General features: G+C 44.8%; 1 protein-coding gene across 4 annotated transcripts in view; it reads left to right on the top strand.

The window, feature by feature from the left end:
- The window catches only part of Asip (agouti signaling protein), a 90,399-nt gene extending 71,578 nt beyond the window's left edge, over nt 1-18,821 (top strand). For all 4 annotated transcript variants that reach the window (XM_051192675.1, XM_051192700.1, XM_051192685.1 and 1 more), the window contains exons 2-4: nt 14,562-14,731; nt 16,432-16,496; nt 18,596-18,821. In XM_051192675.1, the coding sequence (XP_051048632.1) occupies nt 14,572-14,731; nt 16,432-16,496; nt 18,596-18,763 (393 nt within the window). In that variant the 5' untranslated portion in view covers nt 14,562-14,571 and the 3' untranslated portion in view covers nt 18,764-18,821. The remainder of the gene's footprint in view (nt 1-14,561; nt 14,732-16,431; nt 16,497-18,595) is intronic.
- Nucleotides 18,822-24,218: the final 5,397 nt, after the last annotated feature.

Below are 24,218 nucleotides of genomic sequence, written 5' to 3'. Positions count from 1 at the left end.
ACGGAATTCAGAGAGGCTGTGATGTAGCTCATTTAATAGAGAACTTTGCCTAATGTGCATGAAACCCTGGGTTTGGTCCCTAGCACTACATAAAATTGGACATGGTGCCAGAACTCAGGAGGCAGAGTCAGGCAGATCTCTGTGAGTTCAAGGCTGACCTAGTCTACATAGTGAGTTCTAGGCCAGCCAAGGCTACATAGTGAGCCTCTGTCTCAAACAAACAAACAAACAAATTAAACTGGATATAGGATACATGCCCAGGTAGGAGGATCAGAAGTTCAGAGTCATCCTTGGCTTTGAGTCTATCTCAAACAAAGAAATAGAATTCAGAAAACCAAGAGATAACATGTCTCCTGGGAAACAAAAGTGGGAACATGATTTCAAAAGATGTTAGGTAAGCAGGCTGAAGGGAATGGTGTGATCATTCATTCAATCAACCCCCAGCAGCAGAATATTCACTGTACCACAGGAATAAGTGCCTGGGACTTGGGAGACAGAGTCCATCCACACTAACAAGCATCATTTCCAATCTTCTCCCACTTTGAACTCAGGGGCCTTTAAGCCATACCCGGGCCTCAGCTGAATCCGGAATCCAAACCACCTGAGGATACAGGCAGGATAAAAGGACCACAGACTCATTTTCTCTTGTTTTCATGCCCAAAAATTAACAGAATACTTGAGTGGCAGATATGGGTGAGAGTCCCTCAGTGTACCAAGCAAGCTTACAATTCTGAAGCAGACACCAAATGGGTATCATTTAATTCAGTTGTGATACTCTTAGAGACAGTGCCGGGTCCCAAAGCTGAGGGCATGTCCAGATGCCATTCCTATGCCTCAGATTGTTTTGCCCAACTCATCATCCATTGATGAGTTGGGATTTTCACAAGCCCTGCCTCAGAACTCAGGGGTATTGTTAAGGTATATTGCAGCTTATTATAGAAGGCATCATACAGGATACTGATGGACAGCACATGAAGTAATGCATGGGGCAAGATTTAGGGCAGAGGGACACAGCTACTGTACCCTCTCTAGGTGTACCACCATCTGGGAATCCCCATGTGATCGACTGGACAGTTCTCTGCACCCTGCCTTGGGAGCTTTCATTATATTGGAATGAGTGATTAAATAATTAAATAATTAGCCAGATCCTCCACTGGAAGATGAAGGGTATAGTGCCAAATGATCCAACACTAGACTCCTGCCTGGGTTCTTCCCTGACCAGCCCTCACTCAGAACTTCCATTGCAGATTCTGAGACCTAAGAGGTGTGTGTAGGTATCTGATATATGTTTTACAACATCACTGTCAGGTTTTGAGGAGGAAGAGGAGCAAGGATTCAAGAGAAAGGTGCTCAGTTGAATTATCTTCAGGCAATAGACTTCCTGATGTTGAGCTATCAGTATAACAGGGTGTGAAGTAAGAATCTTCAGTGTTGCTGGGCAGTAGTGGTGCACACCTTTAATTCCAGCACTTGGGAGGCAGAGGCAGGTGGATCTCTGTGAGTTTGAGCAAGCCTGAGAAAGCAAAATCTTGCATTTGGGCAAGCAGGCTGAGTTAATGTGATTTATGTCATATGACAGAAGTAGTAAAGAGGGTCATATCTGACTTAGGCTATTTGACAGGAGTTATTCTTTCTCTGGGTAGCCATGTGGGGCTTGGTTAATGTGTGACCCATGCAATGACAGACTGCCTTTGACTCCCAGGCAGCAAAGGAGTTCCATGCATTTCCATCCTGCTAAAGGCCCTCTCTGATTAGGGCCTGTCACTTAGTCTGTTTTCTCTAACAATCACACCATCCATTAGCATATCATTCCTTTTGGCATCTGTTACGCACAATGATCAGACTAGTTGATTTAGTCACAATCTAATCTGGACATAGAGATACTGCTCAAGAGACCACAAATAATTTTAATGTTGTTAAAGAAAAACAATTAACTTTTTATTTAAATAGTAAGAAAGAGTTTATCCAATAGCATTTCAGCCTGGACCTGATGACTAAGGGCCTATAATTCTAGATATTCAGGAAGGTAATACAAAAGGTTCATAAGTTCAAGGTCAGCCTGGGCTACAATGTGAGTTTAAGTACTGCCTAGGCAACTAAGTAAAACCCTCTCCCAAAATAAAAATAAAAAAGAGAGAGAGAGAGATCTGAGGGTGTTATGAGGTAGTAGAGTGCTTGCCTGGCAAGTGCAAGGCCCTAGGTTCAATCCCTAGTACTAGCAAAAAAAAGTACTGCTATGGAAGAGAGGAATTGTACTCAACCCTGAACACACCAAAGGCAACTGAAGAGAGCAGAATAAAGAAGATGATGAGATGGGTAGGGGAAAAAAATGGCTTAGAGCAGTGGTTCTTGACCTGTGAGTCATGACTCCATTAGAGGTCAAGCAACCCTTTCAGAAAGCACAGATTTGTACTATACTATTCATAACAGAAGCAAGATTATGGTTATGAAGTAGTAACAAAAGTAATTTTATGTTTGGGGGACCACCATAATATGAAGAACTGTATTAAAGGGTTACAGTTTTGAGAACCACTGCCTTAATGGGAACACCAATTATAAGGGGATTCATGTTAACATAATGGAGTATTTGCTATAGGGCAGGTCAAAGGGACTTAGGAACTTAGGTATCGGATAGTGAAAGGTTGCTAAATTGACTTAGCAAGACTGTTGCTAAAACTGGATCAAATCAAAGCCTAGCTGAGAAGGGGCTCAGAGGAGCCTAGCTGCAGTTTGTTCAGTCCACAGCCTTCTCCTTCCCACTCTGCTGTCCCAGCTCAACTACAAAACAGGGAGAGGTCTCTGCTTCCTTCAGGCAGCCCCTTCCTTCAGCCCTCCCAGACTCTCTCCTTGTGAAGAGTGAGAATTGGCAGACTCCAGATTTGGCCTCTCAACAGACAGAATTATTTCTGACTCAGTCTAGTCTCTGATGAGGGAACCAGAGAAGCTTGCTTCCCAGAAGCGGAGCCCCATCTCTGACAGCCCCGCTGGCAGCCTTAGTCAATGGAGACAGAACCAGAGTTGACTTTGCTGGCTTCTCTTCAGTCATCTACTGTGTGAATGGAGCTGAAAGAATCCTAAATCCAGGCCTTAGGACAAGAACAGCTGTTCTGGTTTTGTTTTGTTTTAATTTCCTCCATAACAAATTAAACTTGGCCAGGACAGCAAACTGCAGTCCATAGAGGTTTTTGGTTGTTCTTGTTCTTGTCTTTGAGACAGAGTCTCATGCAGTCAAGGATGGCTTTGAACTGCATGCAGCCTTCACATGCTGAATGCTGGAATTACAGAGCGTTCTTTGACAGCTTGCTTTGTTTTGCTGTGGGACATTGTTCTTTGTTCTTTCATCTTATTTGAGACTGTGTAGCTCATAATGGCTTCAAACTTGTGAGCCTCTTGCCTCGCCTTCCAGGTGCTGTACTGCATGCTGGTGTGCTACATGGATCCTTAGGCTGGTCTTCCTCCTCCCATCCACTCCAGGAAAAGTGCAGAGCTCCAGAGTTGAAAGTTAGGGTTCGCTCCTTCTGCTGCCATGATGCTTCTGCACAGTTTCTGTAATAGGAAGGGAATAAATATGTGTGTGTGTGTGTGTGTGTGTGTGTGTGTGTGTGTTATGGACACCACATGTACACAGGAGTCCTCAGAGACCATAAGAGGGTGTTGGATCACCTGGAACAGGAATTACAGATAAGAGTGAGCTAAAATATGGGTGCTGGGAACTGAACCTGGTCCTCTGCAAGAGCAGTACCTGCTCTTAACTGCTGAGTCATCACTCCCACCCCAAGAGCTATACCTTTAGAGAGGGTTAAATGTATGTAATGTTCCTACAACAGAACCTATCATATAGCAGGCACTCCTGTTTTTTTGTTGTTGTTGTTTTTGTTTGTTCGTTTTTCAGTAAATAGTTTGTTCTTACAATAGAGAGAGCAGGACAGTGATCTGGACCCCTGCGTTTCTACTTACTTCTCCTTACTCTGCACTTGGGTTTCCTTATCTGTGATTGGGGGGGGAACCAAATTAGTGTTTCTCACAAATCACAATCACCTGGGAGCTTATTAAAAACACATCTCTTGAGACTGGGGATGTTGGTCAATGGTAGAACACTTGCCTAGCATTCGGGGAGCCCTGGGTTTGATCCCGTCTTGCATAAACTGGGTATGGTGGTACATGCCTGTAATCCTAGCACTTGGGAGAAAGAGGCAGGAGGATGGGGAGTTCCAGATTATGCTTAGCTACATATTGAGTCTGAGGTCACCCTGACTTACAAAACAAGCTGAATTAGTGGTGGTTCATGCCTAAAATTTCAGCACTTGAAAGGCTGAGGTAGGAAGATGGCTGTGAGTTCAAGACCAGCCTGGACTACCAAATGAGTTTCAGGTCAGCCTAGGATAGAGGAAGATTCTGCCTCAAAAGAAAACCAAGCAAAACAAAAAGGTGTGGTGGGGGGTACTGCCTCCCTGGCTGCAGGGTTCAGTGATACAGGGCTCATTTAGAATGCATGAAGTCCTGGGTTCAGTCCTTATTGGGGTGGGACTGAGGAAGAACAGTCTGGGATAGAGGAAGGACACTTTCACATGAAACAGTCAAAGGAGATGGTAAGGGTACCAGTGTTGGCCAATGGTCAAGCCAGGTGAAGAGATGGAGGGAATCAAACTTAATGCTAGAGAAAGAACATTAAGGGTCAAGGGAATAGCTTTGAGGAGTTTGGCATATCCCACCAAGAAGAAGCACCATGTGTCATAATATGATGATTTATAAGGGAATCTATCAAATGAACTCAAGGTAGCAAGACCTTATAGGAAATGTGAATTTTCCTTCAAAAACAGTGACAAGCTAGCTAGGTATGGTGCCTGTAATCCCAGCATTCAAGAAGTGAAACAAGAAGATCAAGGGTTCAACCCTAAGGGATGAGTTTGAGGCCAGCCTGGGATACATTAGACTCTCAAAAAAAAAAAAAAAATCAAATACACCTGGCATAGGCCTTTTTTCCCAGCACTCGGGAGGCAGAGGCAGGCATATCTATGTGAGTTTGAAGTCTATAGAGCTCTACAGAGTGAGTTCCAGGACTCGCAGAGCTACACAGAGAAACCCTGTCTTGAAAAAACAAGAAACAAACAAAACCCACAAAGAACAATGAGAAGTCTAAATGTTTGTAAGCAGAAAGTAATATGGTTTGAACTGTTTCAGGAAAAACAAAACAAAAAACCACTACATGAATAGATGGGACAGGGCAAAATGGAAAGCTGTTGAAGTGCCATTCATTTGTCCAAGCGGCGAGGGTGGCTCAACCTAGGGCAGTTAAGTTTTTGGTTAGTGGCTCAGCAACAACTTCTAACATTGGGCTAACCAATGACAGCAAACCTACAAGCTCAGACGTTGACAAATTCTTCATGCTTAATGGGCCTTGACTTTCTAATGTCCATCAGTCATGGCTTACGCTGTCTTAAAAATCCCTCGGCATACTGGGCCCAGTGCCTTGAGTTGCCTCTCTTCAGACCCACTCTTAAGGAGGCAGTCTTGCAAAGCAAGCAAGATTTATAGCCAGGGCTTCTCCTTTTCGTCAGTCCTTCTTCCTTTAAATGTTCCTTTCCCAGCCTCAGCAGAATCTGTCCCCCTGACACCACTTCCTCAGAATGCTGCTCTTGGGAAAATACAAAAGTAACCCAGTAACACAAAGTGCCACCAGCTTAACCGCATCTGAGGTCATTTGTTCTATTACTTCAGTGACCTATAAGACATGCTGTGGCAACTTCGTAAATGAAGGTGGCTATTTTGAGGTGGGATGACCTTAAATTCCATTTTACTCTGGGGACATAGCTCAGTGGAAGGGTGTTTGTCTAGTGAGGACATTAGCTAGAATAAACGTGGACTTCTGTAGCTTGACTCACAAAGTAGCAGGATTTCAAACCATGTACAGGGGCCTGGCACTCCCCCGGGATCTCAGGAAAGATGGAGGGCTCTCCAAAGGCGAGAGTCCAGAGGTGACCTAGAGAACTTGAATAGACAGAATAGCCATGGCATGCTAGACGAGCTGAAGGGAGCCTCACTGGCAGCAATACAGAGCTCTGCCCCCAGCTTGTCCCTACTGCCCAATAGTGGTTGTAGAGAGTAAGGTTAGAGTCAAGCATTAGCCCACATCTGACAACTTATTCTAACCAATGCTGACTGATCGCGATTCCCCCCCCCCCACATACACACACAATTCCTTTTCTACCTGGAAGGCTGGAGCCCACTTTGGGGTGAGCAAAAGGAAATTATCATCCCTTGCCTTACAGGTAGGGTAAGCATGCTTCATTTTGCTTTGGTTACATCATCTTTTCATTTGTTATGTTCTCTAATCCGCAGATGCTAATTAACTTCACGTTGAATCATCTTTGTCTTCCATACTTGATAGTTTCTGATTATTTCAAGCTTATTTATCTGAGTTTACTATTATTATCTCAGGTCTTTCCCTTGTGATAATATCACTTAGTTCTTCTGGAGTGTGTTCTCTGTAGTTTTAAGTTATTAGTGTCATAATGGTTCAGTTTAGGCTCTTGTGTGTGCATGTGTGTATGTACATGTGTGCTGGTGCATGTGGAGGCCTGAAGCCAGCATCAGGTTTCTTCCTCTGTTGTTGTCTACCTTAATTTTTTTTTCTTTTTGTTTTCTTTTTTCTTTTTTTTACTTTTTTGGGGGGCTTTTTGTTGTTGTTTGTTTGCTTGCTTTTGTTTTGTTTTTCTAGACAGGGTTTCTCTGTAGACCGGGCTGGCCTTGTACCCACAGAGATCTACCTGCCTCTGCCTCCCGAGTGCTGGGAGTAAAGGTGTGCGCCAAACCCAGCTAATTTTTTTTTAAGATGGACTTTCTCACTGAGCCCAGAGCTCACCGATTCCACTAGACTAACTGGCTAGCAAACTCAAGGGATCCAGCTATCTTTATCTCCCCAGCACTGAGGTTAGAGGCACAGATAGAGTGTGGGGATCCAAACTCAGGGCCTCACATTTGCTCAGCAGGCACTTTACTACTGAGCCTCTTCCCTAGACCCCCAAGACAGAGTCTTTTTATGCAGCCCTGACATTTCCTGTATAGCCTAAGCTACCCTCAAAGTCGAATCAATCCTCTAGCCAACACAACACAGCCCTTGCTGGGATAACAGGCTTGCCTCACCACTCCTGGTTTACATGATGCTTTTTCTTGTATAACTATTAGGTTGCCTCTGAAGACATGTCTGAAACCCAAAGATATTTTAAGCAACTTGCAACATTAGAGCAAATTTATGGCCTCTCAAGCTGTATAGCTTAGGGGGAAAGCACTCAACTTGATTGTCACAGTTTTGGTTTCATCAGCTACAAATTATGTTATTTCTACAATTAAAAACCCCATGGTTTAGGCCACACCTCATTTATTTCTTAAGCAAAAAAAAAAAAAAAAAAAAAAAACTGCTATTTTTACCAGAGTAGTGTGCAAATCATTATCTATTCCAAAAACCAGGCTACTTGTCAGAGGGGGAAAAACCCTTGTCCTCAAAAGAAAGGCACCATGTATGAAACCCTCTCTGAGAAACGGAAGTGCCCTTAGCCATTGTCCCCAGCACTGTTGCCCTGTGGTAGAGCAATAGTGTATGACTATCTAATACCAACACACATGTATGAGCCCGTAAATCTTTACATCCAATTGCAAAATCTCCAGTTCTAAAACCTGTAATTCCTTTCCCTCGTTTGGCATCAAAATCTGACCTTTCCTGAATTCACATGACAACACAATCTCTCCTGATTCAGAGGGGTTAAATTCATAGTCTTTATCACGCTTATTATAAATATCCCTTTAAAATACTCCTGTTTTATGCTGTGGGAACATCAGATTTTCTTGAGATAGGGTCTGGCCTAGAATTCACTATGCAGATCAAGCTGGCCATAAACACTTGGGTAGTCCTCTTATCTCTGCCTCCCAAGTATCACCTGCCCAATTCTCAGTATGTTTTAGTTAGGTACACCTAGACCCCTTATGTTGTTCAATATAATACATAGGTGATAGTTGTTTTTCAAAGCATCTACAAAATTACAAATTCCCAGATCCAAATTATAATCTCGGATCCTAACACACCAGTGTGTTCTGGTTCAGTGTCACAGTTAGCCCTCTCCCAACAACCAAGTATAATGAGTTACACCAAAGCTTTATCTTTCTCAAACTCAGCCCGTTTCTAAACATATCAGAACTTTGCTTTTTTTTTACTTTATTATTCATTGTGTGTCCCAAGATTATTTGGCCTGGTCAAATCACCCACCCCCTCCAGTCCAGTGCAGTGTTTGTGACCAACTCTGATGACAGAGATCTTTCTGCATTACAAGCTATTCAGATTAAGTGATAAATGTGCACTTTGGCTGCACCATGGATGTCCATAACCCCAGGTGTTGTCCCTCTGCCCCTCAAATGTGATGTTGCATTAAACTATTGATTTAATACCATCACACATGTTCTGTCTCATGAGCTCTGTCCCTGGGTCTCAGTTGTCCCCCAAATCCTTTTCTAAATCTGATTTCCCAACCACCCTTACTCGTCTTTGCAGGAATACACAGTAGGCATGTGCCGCAACATCATGTCATGTATGGTGGAGAACACAAGGAGCCACACTGCCTCCTGACCAGTGGCGCTGCCTCTTGTGTCTTGCCATGATCAGAGCTGCTTCCTGACCCTCCCATCATATATCCGTCCATTTGTTCTTCTAATTAGTACCTATAGATACTACAGCTCTGCTGTTTGGGGGATGAGGGGACACACTTAGAGGTCCAAGTTAAACATGAACTTGTTTTTGGAAGACAGTGGAGTTACATAATAAAATTTAAAATACATATTTACCTGCATGCAACTAATAAAAATATTTTTCTGATAGTTAGATTTTTATATGTAGTCTAGGCTTTATTAGACTAAATCTTTATAATTCTATGCAGCATAGGCTAACTGAAAGCTTCAGAGCATTGTGCCAAGTATTCATGATACAGATTTTGTTTATCCTAACAATACAAACTCTGCAGTCCTGACGCTTGTCTCATTAGAACCCAACTCTGTATGTATCTGAAGTCTGATACATTAATGAGAAATATTATGGGTTAATAATAGCACCAGTTGTGTTTCTAAGATCACATCTGCCTTGTTGTTAATTATTTGTATTTATTTCTCTGTGTGTGGGGCCAGAGATTTACATTAGTTGTCTTTTTCTACTGCTGTCTGCATTATCATTATTGTTGGTGGTGATGGTTTTGTTGTTTTATTTTATTTTGTTTTGTTTTGTTTTGTTTTGTTTTGTTTGACAGAGTCTCATATTAGTCCTGGCTGACCTGGAACTCACTATGTAGACAGGTTGACCTCAGACTCACAGATCTACCTGCTTCTGCCTCCCAAGTGCTGAAATTGCAGATGTATACCACCACATCCAGATCCCATCTTAGTTTTTGAGGCACAGTCTTTCACTTAACCTGGTGTCTGGACTGGCTGGCTGGTGAGTAAGCTCTGGGGGATCTACTTGGCTCTACCCCAATACTCTACCTCGGGATTACAGGCAGGCTCCCCCAGCTCTTAAGGGGGTGATGAGGACCCAAGCTCAGGTCCTCACGCTTGCACAGCAAGTACTTTATCCACTCCCCAACTCCTAAGTGCTGCTATTATATGTGCATATTTATGGAGTAGAAGGTGGGCAAATCCAAGCCCTATTTGTTAGGCAAGCACCCTCCCAACGAAGTTATATCCCCCCCATACATCTGACCTTTAGGTTGTGGGGGGGGAGCACATGTGTATGCTTACATGATGGTGAGGTATACAGGGACACAAGTCACAACACTTGTACCTTTCCATCCTGTTTAAGACTGGTCGTCTCACCACTGAATAGGCTAGGCTAGCTGGCCTGGGAGCTTCTGGGGGTTCCCCTGCCTCTCCTCCTCCACAGGGGTAGGCTAGGATTACAAACACTCATGTTTCTGTGTCTCACTTTCACATGGGTTCTGTAGACCCAAACTCAGTTTGTCATGCTTTCATGGCAAGTGCTTTTATCTACTGGCGCACATTCCGAGCACTACATCTGCTTTTTTGTTTGCCTGGTTTTTTGTTTGTTTGTTTTTTGAGATGGGTTTTTCTGTGTAACAGCCCTGACTGTCCTGGAACTCTATCTGTAGACCAGGCTAGCCTTGAACTCACAGAGATCCACTTGCCTCTGCCTCCCAAATGCTGAGACTAAAGGCGTGCATACATCACCACCTGGCTAGTACATCTGCTTTTTAATTAGGGTCATCAATATCTTTACCCAAAGCAGCAATTAATTATGCCATAATAATTACTCATAGAACAAATAAGATGTTCTTAACTAAGTATGAGACCCTGTCTCAAAAAGGGGGGTGGGGACAAGTTTAAAAGAAAAAAGTAGGAAGAATTGCTTTCATCCAGGGGCCAGGAAGCAGCTAAGTTTGACTGGGACCTATACTTCTGCATGCTCAATCACTCCGTTCCCCTGAATGATTGGGTGCATGTAAAAAAATGAACACAGGAAAACTAAGGCTGGAAAGATGGCTCCAAGTCCCGCAGCAAGCTCCTAATTGTTTTCCTTCCTCCAATTCTTATCCCTTCCATTTCCACAGCCACCAGAGTGATTTTTTACATTGCAGATCTGATTAAAGTCCTTTTTCTCATCCACACTCTTCAGTCATTTTCAGATGAAGATATTGCTCAACTGCTTAGCATCATTTGCAAGACTCATCCCCTTGTGTCTACCTGCCGTCTCCACAAACCTTCTGTAGCCTCTCAAATGCAGCATCCTCTCTGCCTTAGTTTTCCCTCACCCCATTTATCTCTTAGCAACGGTTCCATAATTTACTCCTTTTATCCAGATAGCCAATTGTCTTGTCATTACTTTACAAATTTATTGTTCTTTGTCTAAAGAATATGAAAGCACCATGCTTTGGGCATTTCTTCAGACTTCATTCTCTTGTGAACATCCCCATATACACGTAAATTTAATAAAACTTTATGCTTTTGCTCTTATTAATCAGTTTTTATACTAATTGGGTTTCTAGATCCAGCCCAAGAGCCCACATAAGAAATAAGAGGGGGTCGAGAGAACCTCTTTTCCCTCTACACTCATTTAATTGGTAAGTGATGGAGTCATGTATGTCTGACCACAGATCCGACATTCTTTCAGCCTCACTGTCCTACCCTACCTACTTTAGACAAAGAACTGTGTCTAACTGATGAGAATATCCCCTGTGAACAATTAAAGAACAATGGAGTACTGAACAATGTCCATGGTATTGAACTGAAGAGCAAAGGGGGGTTCAAAAAGGGAGAGGATACTATTTGGGCCGGCCTGGCTGAAAGAAAAACGTACTTAGAACCAGCCTTTGAACAGGCCCTGGAGGAAGAATGAGACAGAACCAGGAGTAGTTGAGAGGATGAGATGATACATAAGCAAGAGAAGGGGGGATGGAGTCAGTGTGAAGCTTGTCCTATTGGGAGTCATTGGAGCCTTTAATCCCAGCACTCAGGGGCAAGGGTAGGCAGATCTCTGAGTTCAAGGAGAGCCAGGGATGCACAGAGAAACCCTGTCTCCAGGAAAGGGGGGGCAGTGAGGCTTGGGTAAAAGACAAGAGAATTGCTTGAAGGGAACATAAAATAAAACTTGGTGAGATAATAGAAAGATCAGGAAGAGAGAGACCAAGATTCTTTCCTAGAGAAGGTGGTCCCCGGAGGAAGGCCTACAATAGAGTCAAGTTCTGCACACACTTCCCATATTCAAGGCCACCTGTGTGCTGTGAGTGAGGGAAGCTGAAGCTGGGAGAGATGCTTTCTGCTAGTGTAGATGGTTCTGCTCAATGTCCTGTCCAGAGACGGTCTTTAGGGAGGGAAAGAAATAGTCACTTGTGTTCAGCCAGTCTCTTTCTGTAAGTCTTCTGCTATGTGGGCTGTGGTCATGACATTCAAAGAAAAGGAATGTTTTTTTTTTAAGTATGAACCCTGAGCTGGGCATTGATGGAGTACACCTTTAATCCCAGCACTCAGGAGGCAGAGGCAGGAAGATCTCTATGAGTTTGAGGCCAGCCTGGTCTACAGAGTTAGTTCTAGGACAGCCTCCAAAGCAATACAGAGAAACTGTCTCGAAAAATTAAAAAAAAAAAAAAAAAAAAGGATGCACCCTGAAGGCAGCCTAATATAGACTATCTCATTCTGCTGAAGCCTGAAAAGGTTATCAGAGGAGACAGGAAAAGATGGGAGAAAGGAGAAGGAAATGTCAGCCATTATTTACCATGTTGGAGAAAATTTGAAAGCTGACTTGTTTTTGTTTAAAGTCTGGCTTTAGGTCTAAACCACTTGTAAGAGAAAACCCTATTTCAGATGACAGGGTAGCACTTTTGAGGACACCCTGGGGTAAAAACTGGGTATGGTGACTCATACCTGTAATTCCAGCACTTGGGTATTCATATACTTGCTACAAGCTCAAGGTCAGACTGGGAAACGTTGTAAATTTCAAGTCATCAGGGGTTACACAGTGAGAGCTTGTCTGAAAAAAAGGAAATCCAAAACCAAAACAAATAACAACCCACATAACACACACACAAGACAGGTTGAGACTAGCTTAAAACAAGGGAAATGTTGATTTATATCGGAGTCCAGGTATAAGATGGTATTCAGGTGAGACATGATCTAGTGGCTTCTGTGTTACCTATTTGTTTGTTGTTGGGGGTGGGGTCTTAGTAACAACCCAGACTGAGTTTGAACTCGCTATGTAGTCAAGGATGACCCTGGATTTCTCATTCTCCTGAGTGCTAAGATTATAGTTGTATACTACTACCCCAGTGGCTAGGAATTGAACCCAAGGCTTTGTGTGTGCTAGGCAAGCACTCTACTGAGCTACCTAGCCCCATTTTACATATACTGTCACTTGTTTTGAAGAGTTAGCCTGCATATGAGTGCAAACCACTGATGTAGTCCATGCCTCTCACTTTACCAGGAGAGAAATTGAAGCCTGCCAAAAAGAGCAATTTTGTCCAGAGTTGTACATCTCCTTTAATGCTGAGCCAACACTAGAAACACAGTGGTTGGGCCAGTGCCCACTCTCAACTAGGTTTTGTGACAGCATTTGGTGGTGAGTTTATGACAGGCAGTGCCCAGTGACGAAAAAGATCTGAGGTGATCAGAACAGGCATTGGAGCCACACGGGTGGGTGAACCCCTAAAGGTTAGGACCGTCCCCTATACTCCTGCAGTGTAACACACATGCAGAAAACATGGTGCCAACCAGCTGGAGTCTCTATTGCTGCTGCATTCAAACACCATGACCTGAGCGACTTGTCGAGGAAAGGGTTTATTCCAGGTTACAACGTTCAGGTCTTAATCCGTCATCAGAGGAAGCCAGCACAGGAACCTGGAGGCCGGAACTGCATCAGATGCCATGGAGGAGTGCTGCTTACTGTCATTCTCTTCATGGCTTACCCATCGTACTTTCTTGTAGCACCCAAGGCGACCAACCCAGGGGTAGTACTGCCCCTCGTGAGCTGGGCCCTCCCACATCAATCATCAATCAAGAAAATGCATCACAGGCTTGCCCACAGGCCAGTCTGGTGTGGGCAGTTTCTCAATTAAAGCCCCCTCTTCCCAAATGACTCTGACTTGTGTCACATTGTCATAAGACTGGCCAGCACACCAACCAAGTGGAGAGTGGAGAGGAGAGGCTGGAGCTGGCCAGACGGCCACGCAGCCAGGAGTGGGTAGGATCAGGGTGAACAGACTGTTATTGTCTTCTTTTCCACAGCACTTGTGTCCCTGGTGGAGGGAACCTTGGAAATGCAGACCCAGGCTTTTCCAAAACCAGAGGGAAATGGGGCAGCTGGGTAGGGAGCGGTGGGGATCCCATAGTGACAGAAGGCATTCTAGGTAAGAGAACTGCTAAAAATCCATCAGCCCCTTCAAACTCTAGTTAGCAAATTAAGAAATGCACTTAGCTTAAGTTGCCATACCCTAGCAGAGTCTGATCTGTGTTTGTCCTCTCTGGGTCAGCAGGGAATCTGGTATGAGATGACAGCCACTTGTCTTCAGGAGGTTTTATCCCTCATCCCTCTCACTGAGCTTTAGTGTGTACTCTCTTTACCTTAGTAAGACCTCTGCCACTGTGAGGTACTTCTTTCTGTGTGTGTGTGTGTGTGTGTGTGTGTGTGTGTGTGTGTGTGTGTGTGTGTGTGTGTTTTCAACAGCTCTGCCTAGGCCTAAGATCTCCTGGGACAAGATCTACAGAAACAAGAAAAGAAACAGAAAGAGTCAGTACTCCACCCTCTGGACAGCACAAACCAACACAATGCATTCTTGCCCTCTTTGATTCAATCTCCCCCCCCCCCCCCCCACACACACACACACTTCCTTGTCTTTCTCTTCTCCCCATCTCTTTTCTGTCATCTCCCTATACCAACATCCCTGCCCTCAGCTTTGCTAGACTTCTGGACCTGGTGAGATACGTGTGTAGCCAAGTCAGCCAGCCAGCCCAAAGGCACATCCTTCTACCACCACCTCCTCTCCGAACCCACCGCCAACCACCTTCTCTGTCCAATTTAGGCTTCTCGGGATGGATGTCACTCGCCTACTGCTGGCCACCCTAGTGGGCTTCTTATGCTTCCTTGCCATCTACAGCCACATGGTACCTGAGGAGACGTTCAGAGATGACAGGAGTCTGAGGAGCAACTCCTCTGCAAACTCAAGGGATTTCTCTTCTGTTTCTATCGTGGGTAAGTAGCCTGGCCTGGGACCCAGCCTCTAGGTCTGACCCATGAGAGCTGGTACAGCAGGTCAAGCCTGCTGCCAAGGCTGCCACCGGCATAGCTATGGCTCTTTCTTGCTCATTCCTAGGGAAATGCAGTGTCCTTGAGTCATTGCATTGGAAAAGCTTTACATGCCACTTGAATTTGGTATGTCATAGATCTGAAGAAGCCTCAAGTCAAGATGCTTGGTGGGCTTAGTTTAACTTAGCATTTATAAACTTAATGAATAACAAAACAAACTGTAGGAAAACTGTGGAATAGAACTAAATCTGCAATAAACCACCCTTGCCATAGGATGTGAATTTACAAGAGCATCAAAGTCTGGCATTGGAGATCTTGTGGTTTGATCTCACCTTATCATAAAGGGTATGGGCCACGGATGAGGCACAAAGGCAGAGTGCATGCTTAGCATGCATGATGCCGGGATCCAGTTCCTGGAACCAAACTAAAAGTGAATGTGTGTAGGTTCTGTGAGTTGGCTCTCAGCTTTATTTATATCTTACACCTGACAAACTAGAGCTTGCTAACATTAGTTCCTAATGGGCCGAGCCAAAATTCAAACGACATCGAGTTATACACATAAGCTCACAACTCTGTGTTGACTGGCATTTTACTGGGCACAGGAAGATGGTCTAGGGCAGTGATTCTCAACCTTCCTAATGCTCTGACGACTCTTTAATACATTTCCTCATGCTGTGGTGACCCCCAACCATGAAATTATTTTTGTTGCACTTTCATAACTGCAATTTTGCTATTGTAATGAGTGGTAATATAAGTATTTTCAGAGGTAGAGGTTTACAAAAAATGGTCACAACCCACAGGTTGAGAACTACTGGTCTATACGCATCAGGGAAGTCAAAGGAGGGAAAAGAGACACCAACATGCCTTAATCACCATTGATATGTCAGACTTTTAAAGATGTTTTTCTTTTCTATAAATGGGTGTTCTGCCTTCATGTATGCCCATGCTCCGTGTGCAGGCCTGGTACCCTCAGAGGCCAGAAGCAGATGTCAGAGTCCCTGAAACAAGAGTCACCATGTGGGTGCTGGGAAGTAAACCTGGGTCCTCTGAAAGAGCACCAAATGCTCTTAACAGCTGGGCCAGCTCTCCAGCCCCATGTCAGACTTTTTGTTTTATAAATATACCTTGCATGATAGAACCCTTTTTTTTTTTTTTTTTTTTTTTTTTTTTTTTTTTGTAGATGAGGAAACTGATTGGGAAAAGATGACACCGTTGTTGTATGAATTAAGTCAGGCATACCTAGCTTTGAGCTGAGAATTTAAAAAAAGGTAACACAGATGTGTCCAGTAACAAAAGGCCGAGCCCATTCCCAGAGACTCACAATGCTCTTACACCTGCATGGTTAAAGGCTAAAACAGAGGCCCCTGTGGTGATCAAGGGCCAGAAGGTCGAAAGATCAGGAAGGTCTCTAACAGGCCACTGACAGTTCCCACATCCCTCTTGGATTTCCTCTTTGCCTTCCCTGGGAGCACACTGCTCTTAGGTCTGAAGCCAGGCTAATAAGAACCTGCTGGCTTGATTCCCCTAATGTGATTCATCCCACAGTCCCTTTTTCTCCTCCACTCTGAGGCTTCCCAGAGTCCCCCTGCTCCTCCCTCTTCATGACTCGGCCCCCAGAAACATCTGGCTTTGCTCTTTCTTTGAAGCACTGAACAAGAAATCCAAGAAGGTCAGCAGAAAAGAAGCTGAGAAGGGGAAGAGATCATCCAAGGTAGGCCTGGGGGTTCTCACTGTGGGGGTGGGAGACCCTAGCAAGCCATGGCTGAGAACTACATGTAAGATAGCTCCAGGCCTACATGAAGTAACTGAAAACTACCTAAAGACTTCTGGCCTAGAGCCCTGAGGCAGACTTTCATAGAAGCCAGAGAGCCTGCGTTCACTGAGCAAAACAGCTACCTGCTACAAAAGTTTCCGCTGCTAGTTAAGCACCCCCACCACTTCCTGAAACTCACCCATTCTTTCGGATATTTACCTCAACCCCAACGGCTGCAGCACACTCCTGCTGTGCTTTCTTTTTGTTCCTCCTCCTCTGTAGGGCCTTGTGCAAGCTAGGCAGGCGTTCTACCCACCTCCCATACTCTCAGCCCAAAGCTCTTTTCAGCAAGCTTTTGCTGTGTAGTGCCCGCTGCCTGTAAATCACTGCTCCTCCTTGTCCACTGTTCAAGTGCTGAGATTACAGGTCCAGGCTACTATGCCCAGCTGTCTCGCCTGTCTGAAAACCAGAACATGTCAAGAATAGAAAACAGAAGTTGGGTGTGGTGGCACTCCCAGTATTTGGGAGGTGGAAGCAGTAAGATCAGGAGTTCAGCGCCACACCAAACTACACGCCAAGTTCTGGATGAGTCTGAGCTGCACAATCACTGCATCTACAGTAAGAAGCTCAATGAAAATAAAACACTGGTAGAGAAGCCTAGCAGCACAGGCTTTTAACGCCAGCTGCTTAGGAGACAGAGAGAGGACACTCCGTTCAAGGGCTACTGGAGCTATGCGGCAAATTCAAGGTCCATCTGGGCAAATTAAAACAGTCACAAAATAAACATTTTAAAGGGGTGGGGATATAGTAGAGTAGTAAAGCTTGCCTGTAACAAAGCCCTGAGTATAATTCCCACTAGGGAGAATGTGTGTGTGTGTGTGTGTGTGTGTGTGTGTGTGTGTGTGTGTCACAGAGAGACAACAGAGATTTAATGTTGAAGTCAGCTGGATGTTATTACTTGCTAAAGGCTCTGAAGTTTGCTTTGTTAAAAGGCAGTTAGACCTAAAGTACATGTGCCATACCAAACCAAAATTAGAGCTAGAATTAGAGCTGGCAATTGTTACTTTCAACAAGCAGTCTAGATCAATCTAGCAAGTCAGACAGGAAAATGCTTGAAGGGACAAGCAATTTGGAAAACACTGTTCTACAAACCCCCAAAATGGTCTACTTTCTTGTGAGTATTCAATATATCTCTGTGCTTTACTACTTTCCTCAAACATTGGTCTAGTTTACTAAGAAATGCATTCATTAAATATATTTACTAAGTATTTAAAACAAGGACAAAAAAAAAAAAAAAAAAACCAGTGACTAGTCTTCCCTTGCGCCAAAAAAGAATGTGTTGGAAAGCAATAAAGACATGTCAGCACCAAACAGAGCCTTTCAAACTAAAACGGACAGAAAAAGAATGCCTTCTCACTAAGTGGTTGAGGACCATTTAACGTTTTTGTACCTACCACCTAAGACCACACTGCCATGATGCAGGTTCCCAGTTTGATAAATACCAGATTGAGGCATTGTTCAAACTCACACACTATTCACACACTAATTGGACCAACTGTAACCAGAGCAGGGAGGACAAAAAAAAAAAAAAAAGTACATTCTAGGTGCTGGGAACACAGCAATGCACAAGAGATTACTGTTGTGTGGAGTTTACATCAGTATGGTAAAACCAGGCCTCGAGTAAATTAATACACAAGTTTAAATTTTTAGATGATACACACTGTGAAGAAAATAAAGCACGGTGAGGATCTAAGTGCATTTAAATAAAAAATCTAGTAATCTAGAGTAGCGGTTCTCAACATGGTATTTCCATTACGTTTCATAACCGTAGCAAAATTACAGTGGGGTCTCCTAAGAAAGCGGCCAGATCGGATCTAGGTAGCTTGACGATGAAGGAGGTGCAGGTTGGGGTGGCGGCCAAGGACCCACTAGGATGGCCTGTGCGTTATGAGAACAGATAGGTAGCACGGCAGAGGTCTCCAGCCGCAAACCTCCACAGATGAGGACGCGCGGAACCAGCGTAGCCCCCTCAGCAGCCCTCAACGTCTTTCCTACAGAAAAAGGTCTCGAAGAAGGTGGCACGGCCCCCGCCACCCACGCCCTGCGTGGCTACCCGAGACAGCTGCAAGCCGCCTGCACCCGTCTGCTGCGACCCATGCGCCTCCTGCCAGTGTCGCTTCTTCCGCAGTGCCTGCATCTGCCGCGTACTCAACCCCAACTGCTGAACGCGCTCTTGCGCTGCGCACGCAGCTTCCGGGACGGGTGACTGGGCGGGGCTTCAGGGTCAGGCTAAGGGGAGGGGGGGGTCTCTGATGGGTGGGGCTTCGTGGGTGGGCGCAGCCTATGGTAGTGGGTGGTGGGTGCTTTCCGAATACAGGTGTTGAAGGAAACCTAATGGAGACTAAAATCAGAATACAATATCTTTAGACTGCTGGGAAAGTATGGCTGTTTCTTTAAAAGAGCCGAAAGCTTTCAGCCCCTTTACCGAGCTCTGGTCCTTGCAGAGACCCCGAGGATCTCGCGTGGCTGGTACCTTTGCGTCTTGGCAGTGGTCACGATGATGCCGGACTCCTTCCAGTCCCGGCTGCCTCCAGACTAGGGGAAAGGGACCATTAGGGAACGGCTTTCCAGTATTTTCAACATTCTCCTCCTGAGGAGGAGCACAAAAATCCCAGACATGCTAGAACTGCACAGGCAGTCTCAGCCGGGTGGAGACGGGGTTGTGCGTTTGTTGTGGGTTTCTAAAGCCAGAGGGTCTGCGTTGAGTATCCCAGAACTTTTTAAGTCTCCCAAACAAAGGCACGAATGAAACCCACTCCTCCCTTGCTCCCAAGGGCACATAGATGTTTGGATCTTGAGAGTTTTCCTGCGCCGGACATTAGTCCCCATGCATTTAAAAATTATTATTCTGATAGCCTAGAGTTTGGGCTCCTAAAGAAGCAAAACTTTACGCCTTCCTTGATCTTCACCCTAGTTGGCCGGTAAGAAAGCTGTATTGGAGTGGAAAGAAGCGGCAGTCACATTAAATTATCAAGGACCTGTTGCCAAAAATGTTCCAGACTGTTCCCTGAAATTCCATAAATTCTCAGTTTGCAAGGTTTGAGGTGCAGCGTTGACTTTGGAAGAACCGAGGGAGGGAGAGCACCGGGAGAAGAGTTTGGGGAGCCCATTCGGAGAGGAAGGAGCAGCAGGGAGAGGGCAAATAGAGGAAGGGTTCTAGATAATGCCATCTACTCGGCCTCTGCTGGGGCGCCTAAGGGGGAGGTGCTGAGAAGAGGACTCACAGGGCTCCCTAGTCCAGCCTGAGCTGCCCCCACCCCAAATTATTACAGCAAGTACCAAAAGAAAAAGGGCCTTGCCTCAAAAAAAGAAAAATTCATAGAGAGACCTTAATACAGAAATATATGCAGCTCTCTATTGGGCTAGGGAGGTGAAGACAGGTGTAAGGTCTGAAACAGGTGTGACCAGCTTTTCAGGCCTTTGTGCCCGTTTGCTAATGTTCTCTTTCAAATGCTGGCAAAATGGCTCACAAGCCTGCCAATCTGAGTTCAATCCCCAGGACCTTGTAAAGGTAAGAGAAAACAGCCTCCTCAGAGTTGCCTAACTGCCACAGTACACATGCATCCTCATACACACATCACACACACAATAAGTATAATAAACATAAATTTCAGTCCCTTAAAGCACCCTTTTTGCCTCGGGCCTTTTTCTAGGTTGTACTTTTGGCAACATACTTACTTACCTAGTATGGAAACAAGGAGGCAAATACCTCTACCCAGCCCCCACCACAGAGCACAAGAAAAGACAGGTGCTCCAGGCAAAGCTGTTCACACAGGCCTGACCCTGGGCAAGTCTTTATGTCCGTCTCTCTCATTTACTTATCTTTAAAATGAGGAGTAATTCCAGTTGTTCTTGGTGAAAACCCAGGAAGTTATTTCTCAATACCTAAATACAGCACCAGCACACACCCACATCCAGGCTCACACACATCCATGCTCACAGAAAAGCTGCCCGTTGTTTGCTTTGTTTTCTGTCGTTTAGGCTGCAAGCCCACAAAGCAAGAACATGTTGTCCTTGTACCACAGCTGCTGCTGAGTAAATGTCATCAGTAATGAGAATATTGAGAACACATTGCAGCAACTGCTCCTGTGTTTGCTAGACGTTGCTCACCCACCAGGTACTATTTGGCTCCTGGCAGTGATTCAGGATAAAAAGCTGAACACTCCGCCAGTTTGATGTTGCTGCTGTGTGTGGGTTTGGTTTTGATGTTTTTGAGACAAGCATCACTATGTGTAGCTCTGGCTGGCCGTGGACTCATAGAGATCCCCTTGGTTCCCACTGCTGGGAACTAAGGCAAGTGCTACCACCCCTGCAGCCCACTAGTACAAAGCCATTGATTGAGTTACTGGATTTAGACAATGACACGGAAGACAAACCCAGGGGTTCACTCATTCAGCATATGGATTGGCCACCTGCTGTTTTCTGGGAACTGTAACTACTCTATTGAAAAACTCCAAATCCGGGTATTGTCCCTACAGAGCTTAATGGTTCAATGGGTCTGACCACTGTCCCTCATAAGAGGCAAGAACAACTGTCAGCCCCACCAACCAGTTTGTCTGTTAGTTTGGTTTTAGAAGAAAATTTGAATCACCAGATGTAAGGTTTTAACAGCTCACCCTTTACCTCATACAGCCTTCTATTAAATGGAAACAGCAGGGTTTATGTCAGAATTTGGTCCAGGTGGTTTTTCAACATGTTAACCTTTCAAGCATAGATTTAAACGTGTGTGTTTTTTATTGCAACTTTTTAAAGGCTTTGATAGTTTTAAAAGAAATTAAAGCTTATGATTTCACAAAAGCAGTATACTTCAAAAAGTCAGTAGTCTCAGAGGTAGAAAGCCCCAGGGCGCCAGATGCCTCAAACTGTGGACATTAGGTCAATCTAACTGCAGTCACTAGGTCCTGATTCTAAATTCTTCCATCTGTTTCAATGAGCACAGATGTGGACCACTACCCACTGACAGGAAATTACCCTTCTCCAAGGGGAGCTTTATAAAGAAACCTAGCTCCCAGGGCCAATTCCCATGTGTGGAGGGAACAGGGTAAGTGAAGAATAAGAAAGCGATTTGAGCCAAATTAGACAGACCATCTGTAGATTCATCTAGAGTAGACTTTTATATTTCTTCTTCCATGGACTAAGGGGATAGATGTGTGTTGAAAGAGATGGCAGGTGAAAAGAAAAGGATTTTGTTTTATCAAGTAAAATATTTAAAAATTGTAAAATGCTGTGTTCATCTCTGGGGGACTTTTCTCCTGGTATCTTGCAGAAAAACAGTAACTACTTGCCAACTCCCCCAGCCGAATCTGGGAGATGCATCTGGGAGATGGTTCCAGTGGTGCTGATGGTGTTGTTGGCGGCCTTCTTGTTGGGGAAGCTCAGCAAACACCCTTCTCGATGAGTCTTAAATGTTTTCACACCTTCCAGGCTCTTTAGAATTCCTATGCCTAGTGGCTGTGTAGACTACTAGAGCAACAGTAAATTACAGCTACTTTAGTCCACACTTGGCTTCCAGAGCAAACTACTGGCTCACTATTCACTACACCAGATTTCTAGTAAAATCCCTAAAGTCCTGAGTTTGAGTCTGGACCAACTTGAGTGCTTGTTCTTAAGCCAATTTGCAGAGTTGATCGATGAATTGATTGAAGTTAGCTAGCTGGATGCCTCAAGCTGGTCTCTGTCTCTTGGGATAGTTCTGAATCTCCAGGGTGAGAATCTGTCTTCTTGGGACTTCAAACCTCCAAGGCAGAGCTAAGTACTCACTGCCTGCTGACCCCCCCCCCCCCAAGAGTTCTCACTGCTATCAGTGGGCCCTGTAACTTTTCCTGGGTTTTAACCCATGTTTCCTCCAGCCCTCATTACTGTTCAGCTAAGACTTGGGGATCTCCCCCAACAACCTGACACCTGGAGGCAGAAGTATCCAGACCTACAGGGGGACTTCAGATAAATCGCTGAAGCTCTGGGCAGCCATCTCTCCATGTCTGAACACTGACTTCTACTTTAGTGATACTCTAAGGTACTTAAGGTTCCAGCAGCCTGTGGTCTTATAACTGGACCTAACACAAGGGCAAATGCCACACACTGGATCCTTAAATGGGGCATTTTTCTGAGAAGACCTTGGGTTGCCATCCTTAAACTCTGCCTTCTGTCTCATCGTTAGCCAGCAGATTACATAGGAAGGAAACACAGGCCTTGCCCTCTGCTCAGGTGGTCATTGTCTTCCAGAGATCTGTGATGTAGGGGCATCTCTCATTGCCCCCACTCTGTAGCAGGGGAGGACTGGCTTTCCCTCTTTTTATCGTCTCTGTGTATATGGGAGTTGGCATACACCAAGGCCACTGAATCTTGCAGTCCTCCCCCAGAGGCTGTCTGGACAACTTGTAGATGGAAGGTTAACTCATATTAGCAATGTGTGCAGCAGATTCCTTCCTACAGAATAGAGTAGGAACATGCTTTTATAAAATATGGTTAAGTATTGTGCAGATCCCAAGTCTTCTAAATGCCTTGCTCTCTCTCCCTAACCCCTGCCCTTAAAACTTGACATAGAAGTTGAGCATTAAGATGACAATCTGAGGTATTTTTCACTATACTGAGTGGGACTTGGGTCTTCTCCTTAACCCCCAGATCACTGCCCCACAATCCCCCAAGCCTTATCTTGTTTTTTTCAGGGTAGAGAAGCACAGTGAGGGCTAGGCCAGATGCTGCAGGAGCCTCAGCTGGTTCTTCCCTCATGAAACTTCGACAAAGAGCTGCGGGGGGGGGGGGGTGGCAGGAAATACATCATCCTTTACTGTGGGTATCTGGTCATTGTCACACCTGTGATAAGAGTAGTACACCTGAATACAAAACTAGGACTGTATGACCCAGGGGACAGCTTAGGGTGTATGGGACTCTTACATTTTCCATTTTATGATGATCAGTTGAAAAGTAGGTCCCTGGCATTTATTAAAATTTATAAATTATTTTCAGCAAAGTCATCATAAACTCTTATAGTTTCCACACCTTCAACTACATGTACTGCAGGGAGGGGAAAAAATTATTTAAGGGCCAACAGCCTAAGCTGGAATGAGCATTCTCAGTCCCTCATCCCTGAATGACCCAAGGGTTTGTTTGAAAGCTTTAAAACTTTGAGGAGCTGGGGCTGGAGATGCATGATTTGCTGTGTAAGCCTGAGACCTGAGTTTGATCCTTAGAACCCACATGAAGATGGGAACCAACCCCCAAAAGTTGTCATCTGACATACTATACTCACATCACACTGGCAGGGAGATGTCGTTCGGCTCTCACACTTCCAGCATCTCCAGTGGAGAGCACTCAGAATGTCACACTGTGCATTCAGGTTGTCTTTCATTGACTTCAGGGTCAAATGGGCTCACTAAATGATCACTTGGACAAAAAAGAGGGAGCTCAATTTCTCATACGTCAAGTTATGAGACCTCGGACTTTAGAAGACATTTCTGTAGGACTCCCTGAAGAGATGGCTCAGTGGGTAAGACTACTTGCACTTGTATGTAATAAAGCTAAGCAAAGCCATGTTCTACACCTCAGTACTAGGGGGCAGGGGACCAGAAACATCCTGGCTCTAGGTTCAGTGAGAGACCCTGTCTCAAAGGAATACAGAGA

Source organism: Phodopus roborovskii, unplaced genomic scaffold (assembly GCF_943737965.1).
Source record: "Phodopus roborovskii unplaced genomic scaffold, PHOROB, whole genome shotgun sequence".
Lineage (NCBI taxonomy): Eukaryota > Metazoa > Chordata > Mammalia > Rodentia > Cricetidae > Phodopus > Phodopus roborovskii.
This window is presented reverse-complemented; position numbering and strand designations above follow the sequence as displayed.